The 20786-nt window shown below is 39.0% G+C and overlaps 1 protein-coding gene across 1 annotated transcript in view; it reads left to right on the top strand.

Annotated features, from left to right (window-relative positions):
• The window catches only part of LOC126249547 (uncharacterized), a 385639-nt gene that overhangs the window by 353454 nt on the left and 11399 nt on the right, over positions 1 to 20786 (top strand). The window contains exons 8-9 of the mRNA XM_049951212.1: positions 3540 to 3719; positions 20098 to 20215. Of these exons, the coding sequence (XP_049807169.1) occupies positions 3540 to 3719; positions 20098 to 20215 (298 nt within the window). The remainder of the gene's footprint in view (positions 1 to 3539; positions 3720 to 20097; positions 20216 to 20786) is intronic.

The following is a 20786-nucleotide window of genomic DNA, read 5'->3' as shown; positions in this document are numbered from 1 at the left end:
CGGTGCACAAATGCTGCGCAGCTAGCGCCATTCGACGGCCAACACCGCAGTTCCTGGTGTGTCCGCTGTGCCGTGCATGTGATCATTGCTTGTACAGCCCTCTCGCAGTGTCCGGAGCAAGTATGGTGGGTCTGACACACCGGTGTCAATGTGTTCTTTTTTCCATTTCCAGGAGTGTATTTATCACAGCTTTGAACTTGCGGTATTTATTTTAACACTTTCTTCTTATCACCACAAAAAAACATTAGGCCAGCAGACATTAAAATAGCACACAACTTCAAGTGAGACCTTTTGATGTCATATTTATCTTATAAACTAATGATTGTACAAGGTCAAATGTTCAAAGTTAGTTTTTAACTCAGTAGACAGAATGTACAAAAATATGTTTCCTGTATTCCCACTACACACAGCAACGGAAGAGGAAACCTGACTAGAGTAATTCAGTCTAAATGATTCTGGCATGTATCTGAAGCTCAACGTTGATTGTGAGAGTGACATATGTCAAGGCAGTAGACTTAAAACAAGGGACTAATATTCAGTAGTCTATTGCACAAGGGGAATACGACTTTAATTTGAGGCTAGTCTCATAAAATTTGTGTACTGTTGCCTTGTGGGTTAAGGGACCCCAGTAAAAAAACTAAAAGGAGCAACAAGCAACTTGTCATGGAAATGAGGCATGCCAAAATTACACACCAGAAATTACATACCAGAAAATAAAGTACCACATCATTATGCTGAGACAAACTGTACGTCACCCACCTTAATACTATGGTACCATTAGACAAAGCAGCAGCCATAATGTTATATTTTTGAAAAGAGGAATCCAAGGTTTGACATTTTGGACTGGTTGTCACATACCTTTCCCATGGAGAGGGGATTATCTGTTACTTGTTTTAGTATGTTTTGATTTATGACTCTGGTATTTTTATGTGTCCTTGCAAGTGTTATTTTTGAACTGGTTTTATTAACTATTTTGCCACCTCTATAAATGTTAGTAAATAAACATATGAATTTCTGAGCCATGAAATATTTCAGTAAAACTGCCAAAATAGTGTCTCTGTGGCACACTGGTTAAGTGGTAAAGATCAGTGATTTGATCCCTGTCACTCCTAGGATTTTTATGTCACATATCCGTTCTTTCACCATAGGAAATGTTTGTTAATATTATCTCAGTTGGAGACTCACTGACAGATGCAGAAGTAACTTCCAGTGCATGCCATGAAAGTGTATTTGGAATATTGCTTTTCATGTGATATATAAATGACCTGGCAGACAATATAAATAATAATGCTAGAAATTTCACACATGATACAGTTAGCTATAATGAAGTACTGTCTGAAAAAATCTGCACAAATATTCAGTTAGATCTTGATAACATTTCAAAGTTGAGCAAAGATTGTCAACTTTCTTTAAATGTTCAAAAATGTAAAACTGCGCACCTCACAAAATGAAAAAATGACATATCACATGACAACAATATCAATGATTCACAGTTAGAATGAGTCAACTCTTACAAATACTTGGGTGTAAAATTTTGTAGATGTGAAGTGAAATACTCAAATAGGTTCAGTTATAGCTAAAGCAGGTGGCTGACTTTAGTTCATTGGTCGGATACCAGGAAAATGCAGTCCATCTACAAAGGAGATTGCTTGCAAAACATATGTTTGGTATATGCAGCCCTTCTTCAAATATTATTGAAGTTGTGTGGAGCCTGTGTCAGATAGGACTAACAGGGGATATTTAACATACTGTAAGAAGGCCAGTATGAATGGTCACAGGTTTATTTGCTTCATGGAAGAGCATCACAAATATGCTGAAAAACCTGAACTGGCAGGTGGTTGAAGACAAATACACACCATTCTACAAAAGTCTGCTTACAAAGTTTCAAGAACCAGTTTTAAGTGAGGAATTTAGGAGTGTATCATAAAACCTCCTGCATACTGCTCCTGCAGGGATTGTGAAGACAAGATTAGATTAATAAGAGTGCACACAATGACGTGTAAGGAAATGATACTAGGTGGTGCAATGGGAAGTACCCTCTGCCATGCACTTCAGTATTGTTTGGAGACTATAGTTGTAGACGTAGAATTAGTGATACAATACTCCTGAGTTGCACCATGGTTCAGAGTCCTCATTTAACAGTAGACCCTCTATAACTGGATGGGAAAGTCATTTTAAGAGTTGGAGGGAGATGATGAAATACTGCAGTCAGTAGAGCACTGTTTTTTTCTAACCAACCTTTGAGTTCATGATAACATTACCTTTTTTAACTTTCAAAATCTAGTTACACTTCAAAAACGTTGAATAAGAATAAATTGTAAAAAATATTTAAAATAACAAATAGTATGCAAAATTTCTGCTTTAAATTTCCATAGTTGTACTACTACATAACAAAAGGAATTCTCCAAGCATATGAAGAATTAGTTAACACATTAACTGAATGCAATTGTTCATAAACTAAGAAAGTGCATGTATTTTTTAATGACAGTGTTATGCTGATGCTGGCCTCAGTGGCCAGAGACAGTGGTCATGTGTGTACGAGATGTGCCGGTGTGAATGTGTGTGTGTTTTCTACAAGGGACAGTGAAATGAAAACCAAACACCCACCACAATGGGATCACGGAAGTACCACTCCAAAGTTTATCACCACATGCATTAAGACATTTATCCCACTGGGAGACAAGGTGATCAATTCCTGTTTTATTGAATGTTATAGGATGTTATCAAGCAACAGGATGATTCCATCTGACAGCATCCCAACAGCCCGAGAGCAAATGGCAAAGCCAACAGTGGAAACACCCCATATCTGCCCTGCCAAAGAAGTCTAAAGCTTTCACACAAGTTCCGGTAATGTCTTGATGACCGTCTTCGACTGCTGGGGCCCTCTGCTCATCGAGTTCCTTGAGTGTGGAGCCACAATCAGCATACAGTGCTATGAGGACAGTTTGCAGAAACTGTGACAAGACATAAAGTCAAAACACTCAGGAATGCTATCAGATGGAATCATGCTGTTGCACTATAATATCAACATCAATCCTGTCAATCAGATGAAAGCTATGCCTCAGCAATCTGGATCTTTCCCCATGTAATTTTAACATCTTTGGTCACCTGAGAAAAGACATGCATGGACATCGGTTTCAGTCAGATGAGTAAGTGCAAGCGTGGGTGCGATTGTGGATCCATCAAAAGTTGACCACATTCTATGAAACAGGTATTGATTGCCTCATGTCCTGGTAGGATAAAGTTCTTAATGCATGTGGTGATTACCTTTGAATGGAACCATTCCATGGTCTCATGGCAATGGGTGTTAGGTTTTCACTTTACTGCGCCTCATACTGTAGAAGAAGGCTTTTTACCAAGAATGTCAAATGTATAGCAGTCTTTTTGTAGTGCCTATCTACAAGTCAATATCTCCTCTATATTATAAGTAGTAATGCTTCCTTTTCATAATATTGCCATTATTGTATCCTGGATTTTCCATTGTTTGCATGTCTTTATTATCGATCTAGCAGTAATTTGGTCAAATATCATTTATCTAGGAAAGATGATGAAGAGCTGAAGGCAGGAGAGTCTCTGGCTCGCATAGTGGTTCCCCATCCTGTTCTTCAAGAACCAAATGCAGTTCAAATATTGTACACTGCTTACAATGGCTGGTGGTCTAGTGGATTAACTGCCTGGCATATTGACAAAATTATATTAACAGATAGCTTTGGAAAAAGGTAAGCCTGGAATTCAAAGCTACAGTTTGCTAATATATAAGGAAATGGTGTTGCAGTAATGAAGTAGCTTCAAAATTCTATTGCCTGGTGATGACTATTGTTACTCAAATTTACTTTTTACTTTTAACTATATCTCATTTTCAAAATTTTTTCTTTATCTTTTTTATTGTTTATCTTTTTATTGTTACACATATGTTTAAGTTGGTGTACTTACACCAGCAAATAATTATCTTTATCAATACATAGTTCCAACACCATAATGCTTTAGACTGTAACTTCTGCAAAAATCTTCTGCTTTTTTAGGGAAGCACTTAGGTAGCCTTTTTGTAATTGTCTTCATTAAGTGTAGTGTCCAGAAGTATTGGTCTTTAAAAATCTGCAATTTCAGTGATTTTTTAAAATATCCCATAAACATTTCATTTGTTCTGCTGGCTGAACTACTTTAGATCTCTTCTTTTACACATTTAAAAAAATCATTGATATGGGTGAAATGCTTTGCTTGGTCTGTCAGATGTAAAAAGTAAGCCAATGTACATGACTGTCAGACTACATTTGCTTACCAAAGTCATATCTGCTACACTTTCTGCTGTTGGGCTATTAAGCTGAAGTGAACTGTAGATTTAATAATTTTTGTATCATCTTTGGATGTGGCATTTTGGAAGGAAAAAAAAAAAATCCAACACAGTGCTAATGAGCAATTGCCTTTCATGAAATGATCTTGAACAACAAAAGTAAAATTTATTGTTCAACTTTGTAAAGTAAATGTTCTTAAAATATTTTCATATCATATACAGGGTGAAGCAAAATTTACGCACTCAGGCTTCACATGGCAGCGATAAAAAAATGTCCCTCACAAAATTTCATCCGGCGAGTACATCTGGCAGAAAAGGACCTTAAAGAGTGGCAAATTGGCAACACTGTAACCACCACTGTCAGCACATATTAGTCATGCTGTACAGTTGGTACAGTGGATAGAGTTTTGGGTTAGCATGCAAGAGGTCAATGATTCATCCTGGGTTGAGGCATACGTTTTTATTGGTTAAATGCAGTGGTATGGTATCTGGCATCTTAATCGTCAACATCAATTGCAGTGGGTCCTATAGAAAACATTTGAACTTATATACTACAGTCATAGAAATGGAAGATTGGTCAGCTTTGAAAGAAGCCTTTTCCACGTCGTGAGCATGAATTTATTAGTACCACTTCATCTACTAGATGCAAAACCTTTTTTCTTTCTACCCTCCTCCAATGGTCCCATATATTAGTACCAACTATTATTTGTGCCTCATTCAGGTCCATTACATGTCGTTAGTGCCTTATGTTACTAGTAGGACTAGCAACATGCTTTGCAAATAATGTCCAAACTCGGTTACTATTTGCTATTGATGGGATTGCAGAAACATCACGTCTATTACCATTAGGAAAACAGTGTAATTCAAAACTGAACATTTCACAGTTAGTGGTGTCGGGAGGAATCATGCAGAACAATATCTGTCAGAGGCATAATACATGTAAGGTGGAACAGCATGCAGGACTGATGGTGTGTTTATACTGACAGGGACTAGTTCCAAGTGGAGCAATACACCTGTACATGCGTACACACATCGAATTTTCTCATTGTAAACCTCTAAACCAGAGTGACAGATGTATGGCATACACAAACAATGAATATGTGCATATGCTTCTGGTCTTTGGTGCATCTGGTGACCGGGCTGCTGTTGCCGCTCATGAATATGCTGCTAGATATCCTCGTCGACACCATCCAGATAAAAATGTGTTTCATCATCTGGCGCTGCGCTTTCGGGAGTCAGGTTCTCTCTTTCCACCACCGCATAACAGAGGTCGTCCATGGACTCGCTGTACTCCACCTACTGAGGAAGCTATTCTGGAGGGCATACACCATGAATCTCAGTGAAGTACATGTAGTGTAGCAAGGCAGCTGCGTGTCTCACAATGCATGGTCGTTAATGTGCTGTATCAGTATGGGCTACACCCCTGTCATTATGTTTCACGCTGCACCTGCATCCTGCAGATCGTCATCAGCGGATGCAATTCTGTGAATGTTTCCAACAATGACAGTAAGCCAACAATGACTTCATGAACACCATAATATGGTCGGATGAAGCAGCATTCACTTATGAGGATGTCTTCAATATGCACAATGCCCACCATTGGTGTGAGGTTAACATGCACATCATCCACAACCATGGATATCAAGTTCGCTTTAGTATTAACATCTGGGCTGGAATATTGGACGACAGGTGCTTGGGCCCGTACATGTTGCCTGACCGGTTGACTGCATGAAGGTATCATGCATTCATGTTAAACTATCTGTCTCATGCTTTTATAAGTACAGAACTCTGTTTGTGTGGCAGTTTGTCACACTATTATGAAGAGTGCTTCACGCGCTGTGTGTAAACATGTGCATGCCGCACTGAGGTGCTCAGTCTCGGCTTGGCAGCCGTTCAGAATGGAGCTCCCGTTGGATGTTACTGCCAAGTGCGAATTGCGTGCAGTTATTTGGTTTTTGAATGCAAAGGGCACTGCGCTGACTGAAATCCATCACCAATTGATGGAAGTGTATGGTGAGTCGTGCATGAATGTCAAAAATGTTCGTAAGTGGTGTACAGAGTTTGCAGCTGGTTGGACCAAAATTCACAACAGACAAAGGAGCTGGAGACCATCAATTTCTGAGGAGACAGTGTTGAAGGTTGAGCAAAGCATGTGTGAAGATCGGCAGATCACCCTGGATGATCTCTGCACGTTGGATCCTGAGGTTTCCCGAAGCTCCACTCACAGAATTTTAACAGAAACATTGAACTCCCGGAAGGTGTGCGCAAAATGGGTGCCACGCATGCTGACTGAGAATCACATGCAGCAACGAGTTGATGCTTCCTGCACATTTCTTCATCGCCTTTCAGCTGAGCAGGACAACTTTCTGGACTCAATTGTCACAGGTGACGAAACGTGGGCATACCTCTTTACACCTGAGACCAAGCAACAATCACGCCAGTTCATAACTTTCTGAACAGCATGGTGGTGAGCTGGTATGACATGGGCATACAAAAACTGCCACAGTGTCTACAAAAATGCATCGAGAGAAATGGTGATTATGTCGAAAAATAGCTAAACGTTCAAGCTGTAAACAAATGTAAACAATTGTAGAAATAAGCAGGTCTATGTACTTATAAAAAAATGGGAGACCTTACTTTTGGGATTACCCTCATACTGTACTCCCCCGACGAATGTGCAAGAACTGGTAGCGCATGTTCATGCTGCTCTTGTTACTGTGGATGCAGCTTTGCTGCGAAGGGTCCAGAGCTGTATGATCCAGTGGGTTGCACAATGTTTGGACGTGCAGGGAGGTCACTTTGAGCATCTGTTGTTCTGAGGACAATGTATTCTGTTATGAAGGCCATGCGGTCAATAATATGGACATTATTATTGTTGCTGGTTGCTAACATCTGAGCACTCACATTATATGTGGTATAAATAACAAGTAAATGTTGTGTTATTGTACTGTGCTATCATCTTTAGCATCTCAAAATTGATATTGTTTCCATAGTTATTCTGTGCTATAATAGGTCATTTGTTTCAACTGTCTATTTCTTATTTGTCTAACCATGTGTTTGTTATGTTCACCATTACAAAAAGTTGTAAATTTAGGATACATGTGACCTAAGAAACGGTGTATATTACAGTATGAAATGTCAGAATGAAATTAGCAAATAAAAAAAATTCGCCCCAACTCAGGATCAAACCCTCGAACTCATGCATACTAACCAAAAACCCTATCCACTGCACCAACTGTATAGCACAACTAATATGTGCTGACAGAGGTAGTTACCATACATGAGGTTACAGTGTCGCCAGGCTGTCACTCTTAAACATGCTTTTTCTGCCGGATGTACCCGCCAGACGATGTGAGGAGCCGTGCTGCGAAGCCTGAGTACATGAATTTTGCTTCACCCTGTATAATGTAGTGTGCTGACAAAATTTCTGAAAAGTCTTAAGCTCTAATCGAAACAAAGTTATAATCAAGGGTTAAGTTCAGATATTGAAGATGTTATTTGTGCAGGCAGCAGTGTAACTGGCTAATAAAATTAAAGAGTACAATCCTTGAAATTATCTACATTGACAAATCTAAGTAAGAGGAACTGTTGGCTGCTTGGTGATTTTCTCTGACAATGCATTTGTGATTCCTCTTCTAAATGACTACATTATACTCATATTTGGTATAGACCTCTGTGTGATCATGGTGGTACTGGAACTGATTAGTCAGGACTGAAGAAAATCCATAATATGGAATACCATGTAAAATATTCCCAGCTCACAAAGTGGCCCACTGTTGTTTCGCAGTATTCATTGGTTCAGTTCGTGTTCTTATACAATGTAAATAATTTTTTGTCCTGTTTTGGTGAAGTTGGAATAATTACCTTTATTTATAATACAAGGATGACAATGAAGTCTGTCAAATAAGCTCAATAGAAGAAAACAGTAATTAAATTTTTTCTGTATTGTTGCTTGGTTTTCAGTAAAATGACCATCAACTAATTCAGAAAAAATATCCATACATACAGTCTTATATGAGACACAACACAATTTTATCAATACAGGAGTGAAAGACAAAATGTTAAACACAGTCTCTACAATTTCTAAATTTTGAAACCGAACACAAAAACAAATATTACACAAATACACAAAAGTTAACAAAGCCCAGTAATTCTTGACCTGTGATTGACAGCTGATTTCGGACAAGAAAGTGGAAGACGGTTACTTTATTTCATATATTTGTTGTGAATTAAAAGAACCGTCAGACAATGAAAACAATTTGAACTCACTATTATGAAACAATTCCATATCAACATTGCATGACAAAAAAAATTAAATAAATAAATAAAGCACCGAGAAGACATGGTCAGATGTCATTCTAACATTGTACACAATTACTTCCACTGATGTTATACATTTACTTCCCAACTGCAGACTGGCAAATTTGGGGAAAGGTGGGCTGTTTAAAGACTGGTATAAGAACATACTGTTATTTTTGAAACCACATAATCATTTGAAAAATGAATATGGCATAGTTTTCTATTCTGAATGGATTTTATACCAAGACAACAATGTGGTTCATAAAATATGTTGAAGATAAATATATTAAAAAATACATAGAAACATCTTATGCATCTGCTTTCGTAATACATTACTTACGAGTATGGTTGCCATCTTGAAAATTATTTTACATTATAATAAGTTATCCATAATATTAGTTAGTGGTTTAATCATCTTGTTCACAAAAATTATGGCAACCAAAGAGCAGTGCCAAAGTTCAGAATCTGATAACCACTGAGGCAAAATTGGCCATAGAAAATATGATGGTATGGAGCTTTCAGTGTCAGTTATCTTATAGGTTAATTAGTTTTACAAACATTGGCATTTGATAATGGGAAGTCAGAATTACAGTGCTTCAAACAAAAGGTGTTAATTTATCCAAATATGTTGATTACCTCTCTACATGTTTACAGGGTGACAATTATTGACCTATATGAAAAAAATGTAAATTAGTTACAAACTACAGTATGGATACACTTTATCCAACAAGTAAACATCACTACAGATATTCAGATTTATGTTATGACATGTTCGATATGCCTGCCATCATTGGTGATGATGTTGCACAGACGAATAGCAAAATTCTGCGTGATCTCCTGAAGTGTCGGAACATCAGTGCTATCGATGACCTCCTGAATGGCTGTTTTCAGCTCAGCAACAGTCCTTTGCAGCATCTTGTCCAGGAGAAAATAGCAACCTGAATTCACAGCAGAGCTCATCCAATGCTTGGAATGGAATGCAATCAGAAACAAGATGCAGAAAATGCTGAATGCAAAACCCAAAATCCGTGATTGCAGTGAGATCAAAATTGTTTTCTGACGTTGCACTGTTGACTGCTAAAAATGTAATTGCCTTCATGAGATGCTGATGTGCAATGTCAATCACGAACTAGCCACAAACAGGAATAGGCTGCTAGTCATAACCAACCAAATGATGATCTGCTGAGGAAAGAGTAGGGTGACTCAAGCAGTGTAAAGTTCCAATATTCACTACAGACATATTGGCCCTGGTATGTAGCTGAATGTGCAGCAAATATAGATCTTGCTGGGAACACTGAGCTCCTGGCCATCCATGTGGATAGTACTATGGACCTCAGTAAATACTGAGTGAGGTGACACAGTGGTTAGAACAATGGAGTAGTATTCGGTAGGATGACGGTTCAAACCGATGTCCGGCCATCCTGAGTAGTATTTCCAATATTTCCCTAAATTTCTTCAGGCAAATGCTGAGATGGTTCCTTTGAAATGGCACAGCCAACTTCCTTCCCAATCCTTCCCTAATCCGATGGGGCCGATGACTTTGCTGTTTCGTCTCCTCCCCCAGATCAAGCAGTGAACCAGCCAAGCTCCACAAACTCCACATCCGCAACTGAGGACTGGCAGCACAGGCAACTGCAGCAGGCAGCTGACACATGGCCTTGCTTATAACAAGCTATGCACTGTGCCTGCCAGTGTGGGCAGTAACTGTCGTTGTGTACACAGGAACGATTAGGACATGAGGGGAACAACATCAGAAGGGGGCATTGTCTGACTGTGATCAGCATGAACCTGTTGAGCTTGATGAGGGTGTCACAGAACAATGCCTTCACTGCAGAAACTCACGCACTGATGTGAAATGCAAGACATCCTCAGATTGTTTTCTCGCAGTCTGAGACACCTCAAATGCCTGATCAATAGCCAAAACCTCCGCTACTGTCAGCTCTTGTAAACAAATAGCTTTGCAACATACGTTCCTGTCTGGAGCAGAATGGACAACATCGTCATGTAGCAAAGAGTCTGAATAGGAACCTTGACAATGAGCTCAGGTAAATTTGCATTTCCTGCTTAAACTGCAAAGGTCAGCCACCCATGCCTGATAGGACTGGCCCAATTTCTTTTGTCAATGGTGAAATTCCACATGGGAAGCAACGATGTGGGTTTGCTTAAGATAACAAGAACTGAGCAACTCATAAATTTCAGAAAACGACAACGCTGCTGAGTCCTTTAACACAACAAGTTTTCAAAGCAAATGAAATGTTTCAGGCTCAACCCAAGACAAGAAGAAAGACTTTTGCAAAGACAGGTCCTCCACCTGAAACACTGTGAAATGTTGCTGCAAATGGCATATGTACAAATACGAATCTCCCTTTACTTCCTGCAACACTGGAAAAGTTGAGGGAATGTTAGGCATGGAAACGGGAATTGTGGAGGGCCTACGGCACTGTGTAAAGTCGTAACTAACTGACAAAGCAAACCTAACTGCTATTGTTGTTGATCAAACTGCCATTGCTGCTGAGAAAGCTGCTGCTGTTTTTTTAACGACTGAACCAATGCTGAATCCATCATACTTGTGGGACACATGCAGCAACAAAACAACCTCATCACCAAAAACTGTAGTATATACAGTTCTTTATTGAAAACAACAACAACAATCATATACAACTACAGCGAGCACTGGTATTACACAAGCATGAGAGAACATTGACTGAAGAGTACAAGTCCATGTTGAGTCTGATCACATACTATGTTATCCTATAATGACACGAAGTCTGCGTACCACCGGGAACACTTGTCCAGAGGTTGCACTGCCACCAAGTGAAGCAGGTGCCCTCATAATGTGTTTTCATGGGTGGTGCCGAATATGAACATTGTCATCATGGTGGCAGCATATGTGGGCAGTCCACCACAAAAATAGCCAGAGTTTTATCACTATATAAAAATGGAGATTGACTGTGCTCTGGCAACTGCAGACCAGTTAACCTACTGTCCATTTTCTTAAAAGTTATTGAAAAAATAATATACTACTGGCCATTAAAATTGCTACACCAAGAAGAAATGCAGATGATAAATGGGATTCATTGGACAAATATATTATACTAGAACTGACATGTGATTACATTTTCACGCAATTTGGGCGCATAGATCCTAAGAAATCAGTACTCAGAACAACCACCTCTGGCCGTAATAAAAGCCTTGATACACCTGGGCATTGAGTCAAACAGAGCTTGGATGGCATGTGCAGGTACAGCTGCCCATGCAGCTTCAACATGATACCACAGTTCATCAAGAGTAGTGACTGGCGTATTGTGACGAGCCAGTTGCTTGGCCACCATTGACCAGACGTTTTCAATTGGTGAGAGATCTGGAGAATTTGCTGGCCAGGGCAGCAGTCGAACATTTTCTGTATCCAGAAAGGCCCGTACAGGACCTGCAACATACAGTCGTGCATTATCCTGCTGAAATGAAGGGTTTCGCAGGGATCAAATGAAGGGTAGAGCCATGGGTCATAACACATCTGAAATATAACATCCACTGTTCAAAGTGCTGTCAATGCATACAAGAGGTGACCGAGACATGTAACCAATGGCACCCCATACCATCACGCCGGGTGATACGCCAGTATGGTGATGACGAATACACGCTTCCAATGTGCGTTCACCGCGATGTTGCCAAACACGAATGCGACCATCATGATGCTGTAAACAGAACCTGGATTCATCCGAAAAAAAAAAAAATGACGTTTTGCCATTCGTGCACCCAAGTTCGTCGTTGAGTACACCATCGCAGGCGCTCCTGTCTGCGATGCAGCGTCAAGGGTAACCGCAGCCACAGTCTCCGAGCTGATAGTCCATGCTGCTGCAAATTTCGTCGAACTGTTCGTGCATGTGGTTGTCGTCTTGCAGACGTCCCCATCTGTTGACTTAGGGATCGAGCCGTGGCTGCACGGTCTGTTACAGCCTTGCGGGTAAGATGCCTGTCATCTTGACTGCTAGTGATACGAGGCCGTTGGGATCCAGCACGGTGTTCCGTATTACCCTCCTGAACCCATCGATTCCATATTCTGCTAACAGTCATTGGATCTCGACCAACGCGAGCAGCAATGTCACGATACGATAAACTGCAATCGCGATAGACTACAATCCGACCTTTATCAAAGTTGGAAACGTGATGGTATGCATTTCTCCTCCTTACACAAGGCATCACAATAATGTTTCACCAGGTAATGCCGGTCAACTGCTGTTTGTGTATGAGAAATCGGTTGGAAACTTTCCTCATGTCAGCACGTTGTAGGTGTCGCCACCGGCGCCAACCTTGTGTGAATGCTCTGAAAAGCTAATTATTTGCATATCGCAGCATCTTTTACCTGTCAGTTATATTTCGCATCTGTAGCATGTCATCTTCATGATGTAGCAATTTTAATGGCCAGTAGCGTATATATTAGATTTATGTCATATTTTAAAAGAAATGACATCATCAGTGGTAGACAGTTTGTATTCCAGAAAGGAAAATCAATGGTTTCAGCAGCATTTGAATGTATAAATATAATCTCAGAGGGATTAGATCAAAGCCAAAATGCTCTTGGTATATTTTTTGACCTGGTTGACCATAATATTTTTAATAAGGACAGTTGATTGGGCCTGGTGGTCTAGCTGTAAAGCATTTGCCTGGATACTGATAGGTCACAGGATTAAATCTTGGTCAGACAGCAAATTTTTCAGCCTTCATTTTAAGCTAACATTTGCCTCTTGATTATGTGAGGAGTCACCAGAAATGATACATGGTTTGGATTCGACATTATACTGTGGTCCCCTTTCGCCAGTTGTATAACTGGGGTAGGTCAGAAACATGCAAGTCACTGAAGTGGCATCCAATTGAAATACTTGCACTAGGACATTGAGCCACACGAAAATATTATTTTTATCACTATGGGAATAGAGGAACAGCTCTTAGAATCATTTAATCATACAATCAAAATAGGAAACAAGCAATAGAAATACAGTTCAAGTGAAAGAAATATTTATCAGAATTACAACAAATAAGTCATGGTGTATGACAAAGCAGCTTACTGGGATCCCTGTTGCTTCTCATATAACTTACTTCTTAACACTGAAAGTTAATGATTTTTTTTGCAGATGACACCACCAGCATAACCATTGGCACAAATTTACATGATACCATAACAAAATGCAGAGTAATATTTGAGCATAGTGGCTAGGAAATAACTGGCTAATTCTCAATAAAGAGATGATGAAAACAGTACTATTTAGGGACAACAATAACAGAATGAGAATAGAGGAATCATCACTATTACAAGAACTGGATATGAATTTAGTTCAAAACACGTAATGCTTAGGGCTCGCCATACATAACAGTTTACTAAGGAAAGCTCCCAAACAAGTGAACTTGTTTCAGCTATATTTGTTCTGAGGAACATTAAACCACTAGTAACATATGATGCTATGTGAATGATGTATTTCTCATATTTTAATGGTATTATACCCTGTGGAACAGAAATATGGGGTCAGTCAAGTGATGCAAAAAAAAGGTGACCATCAGAATAATAGCTAATGCAAGAAGAGCAGATAGCTGTAGGCCACTGTTCTAAAAGTTTAAGACATTAGCAATTTACATCAATTTAAGCAAATAATAAAACTGTAGTTTATAGAAAATCCTTTCTATTCAGTCAATGAATATGTATTAAATGAAAAAAATTGGAAACAGGGATACAGTATAATGAAATTAAAATATGCTTAGATAGATACATACTAAATTAAAGATGTGTTCTTATGTATGGCAGCATAGAAATAATATGCATGTAGGTAGACTGTACAGATGCTACAAAATGTGCAATTATGTCTGTATTTAAAAATGATTTACCTTGATAATTAAGTAGTCCTATATGATCATTATTGTGTTAAACTGATAATGCAAATATGTACTTGGATCTGATCCATATATGTACATCCAAAGCTGATAAATAAATAAATGCAGAGCAAAGCTTTCACAAAGACTCAGTAACTCTGAATATCATATAAAAGGAGTTGTTCAGTCTGGCATAAGAGTTTACAGTAAGCTTCCAATGAATATAAAAATGGACATTGAGAACTCTCATTAAGAGGAAACTGAAAAAAATCACCATAAAACGTACCATACACAATTTAAATGAATTTGGAGAGCTATAATTTTTGTAAAAGATGTGTCATATTGTAAATTACATCATAAAATTCTGTGCTATCTATGTATATAATATTGCATGCCTTGTATGTAAATTATTTGCAGTATTATTGTCTTTATTTATCTTTTTCTCAATGTAAAATTGTATTCTTTGACTTGTCCTGCTTAGCAGTACAGCCTTTGCACATAACAAAATTTAACATTACTAAATAAAAACTCAACTCAATCATGATGATTTTTAAATGTTCTCAGGTTTCTAGCCAGGTGGCATCATGCAAATGGTGCGATATTTTGGCAAGCTGATTTGTTACTATCTTCAGTCACCATACCAATGGTGCAATATTTCAACAAGCCAACTTGCCAAAATATTGCACAGCCGAGCTGAATACAAGAGAACATGTCAAAATTATAGATGTTATTTCATTTAACAGCTGAAATAGAGGTGACACATAGACAAAAACACAGAATAGAACCAAACATTTCTTTGGCATCTGAATCTATATACTTCATCAGCAGTTGAAATGTGAATGCACCAGGAGAGCTGCATATGTTAACAGACTGCCTCTGGGATTCAGGCTTTGTATCAGCCCCAGACTGAATCCACTCCGTGGATTAACAATGGGGGCCGGTGTTCCATCAGCCTGGAAGTAGTTTTAAGGCAGTTTCCCATATGCAACTAGGTGAATACTAGGCTGGTACTGATTTCCCACATCAGTTACACAATTCCCAAACTTTTAGAAAAAGTTGACAACCTTTCACATGGGTTACACTACACACAAACAGTTACAGGACAAATGCAAAAGAAAAAGATGAGAAGATCAGCTGTTGAAATACGTGATGTATAGTTTTCCGCCTTCCCCCATGAACCATGGACCTTGCCGTTGGTGGGGAGGCTTGCGTGCCTCAGCGATGCAGATGGCTGTACCGTAGGTGCAACCACAACGGAGGGGTATCTGTTGAGAGGCCAGACAAACATGTGGTTCCTGAAGAGGGGCAGCAGCCTTTTCAGTAGTTGCAGGGGCAACAGTCTGGATGATTGACTGATCTGGCCTTGTAACATTAACCAAAACGGCCTTGCTGTGCTGGTAATGCGAACGGCTGAAAGCAAGGGGAAACTACAGCCGTAATTTTTCCCGAGGACATGCAGCTTTACTGTATGATTAAATGATGATGGCGTCCTCTTGGGTAAAATATTCCGGAGGTAAAATAGTCCCCCATTCGGATCTCCGGGTGGGGACTACTCAAGAGGATGTCGTTATCAGGAGAAAGAAAACTGGCATTCTACGGATCGGAGTGTGGAATGTCAGATCCCTTAATTGGGCAGGTAGGTTAGAAAATTTAAAAACGGAAATGGATAGGTTAAAGTTAGATATAGTGGGAATTAGTGAAGTTCGGTGGCAGGAGGAACAAGACTTCTGGTCAGGTGATTACAGTTTTATAAATACAAAATCAAATAGGGGTAATGCAGGAGTAGGTTTAATAATGAATAAAAAAATAGGAGTGCGGGTTAGCTACTACAAACAGCATAGTGAACGCATTATTGTGGCCAAGATAGACACAAAGCCCATGCCTACTACAGTAGTACAAGTTTATATGCCAACTAGCTCTGCAGATGATGAAGAAATTGATGAAATGTATGAGGAGATAAAAGAAATTATTCAGGTAGTGAAGGGAGATGAAAATTTAATAGTCATGGGTGACTGGAATTCGTCAGTAGGAAAAGGGAGAGAAGGAAACATAGTAGGTGAATATGGATTGGGGGGAAGAAATGAAAGAGGAAGCCGCCTTGTAGAATTTTGCACAGAGCATAACTTAATCATAGCTAACACTTGGTTCAAGAATCATAAAAGAAGGTTGTATACATGGAAGAATCCTGGAGACACTAAAAGGTATCAGATAGATTATATAATGGTAAGACAGAGATTTAGGAACCATGTTTTAAATTGCAAGACATTTCCAGGGGCAGATGTGGATTGTGACCACAATCTATTGGTTATGAACTGCAGATTGAAACTGAAGAAACTGCAAAAAGGTGGGAATTTAAGGAGATGGGACCTGGATAAACTGAAAGAACGAGAGGCTGTACAGAGTTTCAGGGAGAGCATAAGGGAACAATTGACAGGAATGGGGGAAAGAAATACAGTAGAAGAAGAATGGGTAGCTCTGAGGGATGAAGTAGTGAAGGCAGCAGAGGATCAAGTAGGTAAAAAGACGAGGGCTAATAGAAATCCTTGGGTAACAGAAGAAATATTGAATTTAATTGATGAAAGGAGAAAATATAAACATGCAGTAAATGAAGCAGGCAAAGAGGAATACAAACGTCTAAAAAATGAGATCGACAGGAAGTGCAAAATGGCTAAGCAGGGATGGCTAGAGGACAAATGTAAGGATGTAGAGGCTTATCTCACTAGGGGTAAGATAGATGCTGCCTACAGGAAAATTAAAGAGACCTTTGGAGAGAAGAGAACCACTTGTATGAATATCAAGAGCTCAGATGGCAACCCAGTTCTAAGCAAAGAAGGGAAGGCAGAAAGGTGGAAGGAATATATAGAGGGTTTATACAAGGGCAATGTACTTGAGGACAATATTATGGAAATGGAAGAGGATGTAGATGAAGATGAAATGGGAGATAAGGTACTGTGTGAAGAGTTTGACAGAGCACTGAAAGACCTGAGTCGAAACAAGGCCCCTGGAGTAGACAACATTCCATTAGAACTACTGATGGCCTTGGGAGAGCCAGTCATGACAAAACTCTACCATCTGGTGAGCAAGATGTATGAGACAGGCGAAATACCCACAGACTTCAAGAAGAATATAATAATTACAATCCCAAAGAAAGCAGGTGTTGACAGATGTGAAAATTACCGAACTATCAGTTTAATAAGTCACAGCTGCAAAATACTAACGCGAATTCTTTACAGACGAATGGAAAAACTGGTAGAAGCGGACCTCGGGGAAGATCGGTTTGGATTCCGTAGAAATGTTGGAACACGTGAGGCAATACTAACCTTACGACTTATCTTAGAAGAAAGATTAAGAAAAGGCAAACCTACGTTTCTAGCATTTGTAGACTTAGAGAAAGCTTTTGACAACGTTAACTGGAATACTCTCTTTCAAATTCTGAAGGTGGCGGGGGTAAAATACAAGGAGCGAAAGGCTATTTACAATTTGTACAGAAACCAGATGGCAGTTATAAGAGTCGAGGAGCATGAAAGGGAAGCAGTGGTTGGGAAAGGAGTGAGACAGGGTTGTAGCCTCTCCCCAATGTTATTCAATCTGTATATTGAGCAAGCAGTAAAGGAAACAAAAGAAAAATTCGGAGTAGGTATTAAAATTCATGGAGAAGAAGTAAAAACTTTGAGGTTCGCTGATGACATTGTAATTCTGTCAGAGACAGCAAAGGACTTGGAAGAGTAGTTGAACGGAATGGACAGTGTCTTGAAAGGAGGATATAAGATGAACATCAACAAAAGCAAAACGAGGATAATGGAATGTAGTCAAATTAAATCGGGTGATGCTGAGGGGATTAGATTAGGAAATGAGACACTTAAAGTAGTAAAGGAGTTTTGCTATTTAGGGAGTAAAATAACTGATGATTGTTGAAGTAGAGAGGTTATAAAATGTAGACTGGCAATGGCAAGGAAAGCGTTTCTGAAGAAGAGAAATTTGTTAACATAGAGTATAGATTTAAGTGTCAGGAAGTCGTTTCTGAAAGTATTTGTATGGAGTGTAGCCATGTATGGAAGTGAAACATGGACGATAAATAGTTTGGACAAGAAGAGAATAGAAGCTTTCGAAATGTGGTGCTACAGAAGGATGCTGAAGATAAGGTGGGTAGATCACGTAACTAATGAGGAGGTATTGAATAGGATTGGGGAGAAGAGAAAATTGTGGCACAACTTGACTATAAGAATGGATCGGTTGGTAGGACATGTTTTGAGGCATCAAGGGTTCACAAATTTAGCATTGGAGGGCAGCGTGGAGGGTAAAAATCGTAGAGGGAGACCAAGAGATCAATACACTAAGCAGATTCAGAAGGATGTAGGTTGCAGTAGGTACTGGGAGATGAAGAAGCTTGCACAGGATAGAGTAGCATGGAGAGCTGCATCAAACCAGTCTCAGGACTGAAGACCACAACAACAACAACAACAACAGTTTTCCGCAGCTACAATACTGCTAATGGGTAAACTTGCAGTGTTCAGCAGTATACAGAGAAGGGAGGGAAGAGAACCTGAGTAGTGACAGGGTTAGGCAGTTAGTGGGAGTGCAAAAGTGGTAGGCCATATAGAGTAGCACCTAAATGAGAGAAAGTAGGGAATATTATTCAAAAAAGGTAAGAGGCCAACCATTAAGGGAAAAATTATAAGTTGGATGACTCAAAGTACAGAATGAAGGATATCACAATTTGGATCAAATAGGATACAATGCATATGGAGGCAGAAGTAAGGGTGTTTAGTAGGAAGATAAAAGGGGTTGAAGTGCAGAAAAGAATTCATAATTTTATTTCCTGATTTTTTCTCTCTTTTTGTCCCATTCTCCCCCTTTTGCTCCATGCTGCACACTAGCTCATTCTCTCTTTCATCTCTCTTATCATCTGTTTGAATCTGTTTCTACACTACATCTTCTTTGTTTCTATTAGTCAGTAGTTGTGCACTGATATGAACTGTTTTGCTCGTTACACTCTACAACTGTCTGCAACTTCACAGTTAAGACTACTAGCTATCTCAGTGCTATGTTGATTACAGTGCATAGATACTTTCTTGTCTCTCTCTCTCAACTTCTGACAAGAAATTTAAATATGAAATATTGAAGAGTTTATGTCTCTGTTCTAGAAGTCCATTTGTTGGTGGTAGTTTCATTTGTATAGTGAATGCTGGTATGTTGTTCCAAAAGACATACATTTTAAATTTTGGTACCTTCAACCTGAAATTTAAAATGTTGGTTACATCTGAGATATACTGCTGTGTGCCTTTCTCACCCAGAAGCTTTCTGTATCACAATCCAGAGAAGATTGTAATAAATTATGACATGGACAATAAAAGAAAATAAATGAACTCAACTATAATTGCTTGACACTGAAGGATGCTTCAACAAAAAAATTAATCAAAAACTCATTCGGGTGGAACTCCTGAAAATCTGAACCTCACATAGATAAATAGTTCATGTGAAAATCATAAGCTCTGTTTCTTAACTTAATACCACCAAACATATTCAGTGACACTCATGCTTTCTGCAAGATACTTATGTCATCATTATATGCTTAATATTTTCATGTGACGGACAGAAAGTGATCTGCTTATAGCTGTAAACATCATGGCATTTCATTGTTTCAGTTTATCAGTATGCAAGAAGGATCTTCCTTTAGAGTCTGGCACACCATGGATCCTGCCTTTATTTCCTGGCGACTGCAATCCTCCAAAGGCAGCTAATGACTCTACTACAAACACTGAGGTAAATAAAACTAGAACCTGCTTTCAATTTATAACTAATTTTCCTCTTTTTTAATTTACTTTACACACATAAATATAAATACATAAACACAGACGGCAAAGTCTTCTTTTGCAAACTAAAAAGAACAGGAAAGACACTCACTTCATTCAGTGTTTATTTAAAATGCTTAGAAAAGCAAATTAAATGAGATGAAGGTATCTATTAGGTCTACAACTTTGCTTCCACCATTTCGCAATAGACGGCAGTAGCGGCGAGTGGGGTTTAAGTGGTTGGTCATAGGTGTAATACAATAAGCTTAGGCATCTGTAAATGTAATGCCATAAAAATATTACTCGATTTGTGACTGCATCATAAGGTTATTCTCGATTAAGTACGTCAACTTATGTACCCATTTCTTGCCATTTGTGGGAAGTTTTAATTTTCTGCTGTAATATGAAGAAATCTGCAGCTGTGGCTCTTAAAATGCTGGGTAATACCAATGTTGATGGAACTATTAGTGGAAGTATGTGCAGGGAATGTTTTCAACACCTTAAGAACGGTGATTTTGATGTTGAAGACCGGCAAGGCAGGG

The sequence above is a fragment of the Schistocerca nitens genome, chromosome 3 (assembly GCF_023898315.1).
Source record: "Schistocerca nitens isolate TAMUIC-IGC-003100 chromosome 3, iqSchNite1.1, whole genome shotgun sequence".
NCBI classification, from domain to species: domain Eukaryota; kingdom Metazoa; phylum Arthropoda; class Insecta; order Orthoptera; family Acrididae; genus Schistocerca; species Schistocerca nitens.
This window is presented reverse-complemented; position numbering and strand designations above follow the sequence as displayed.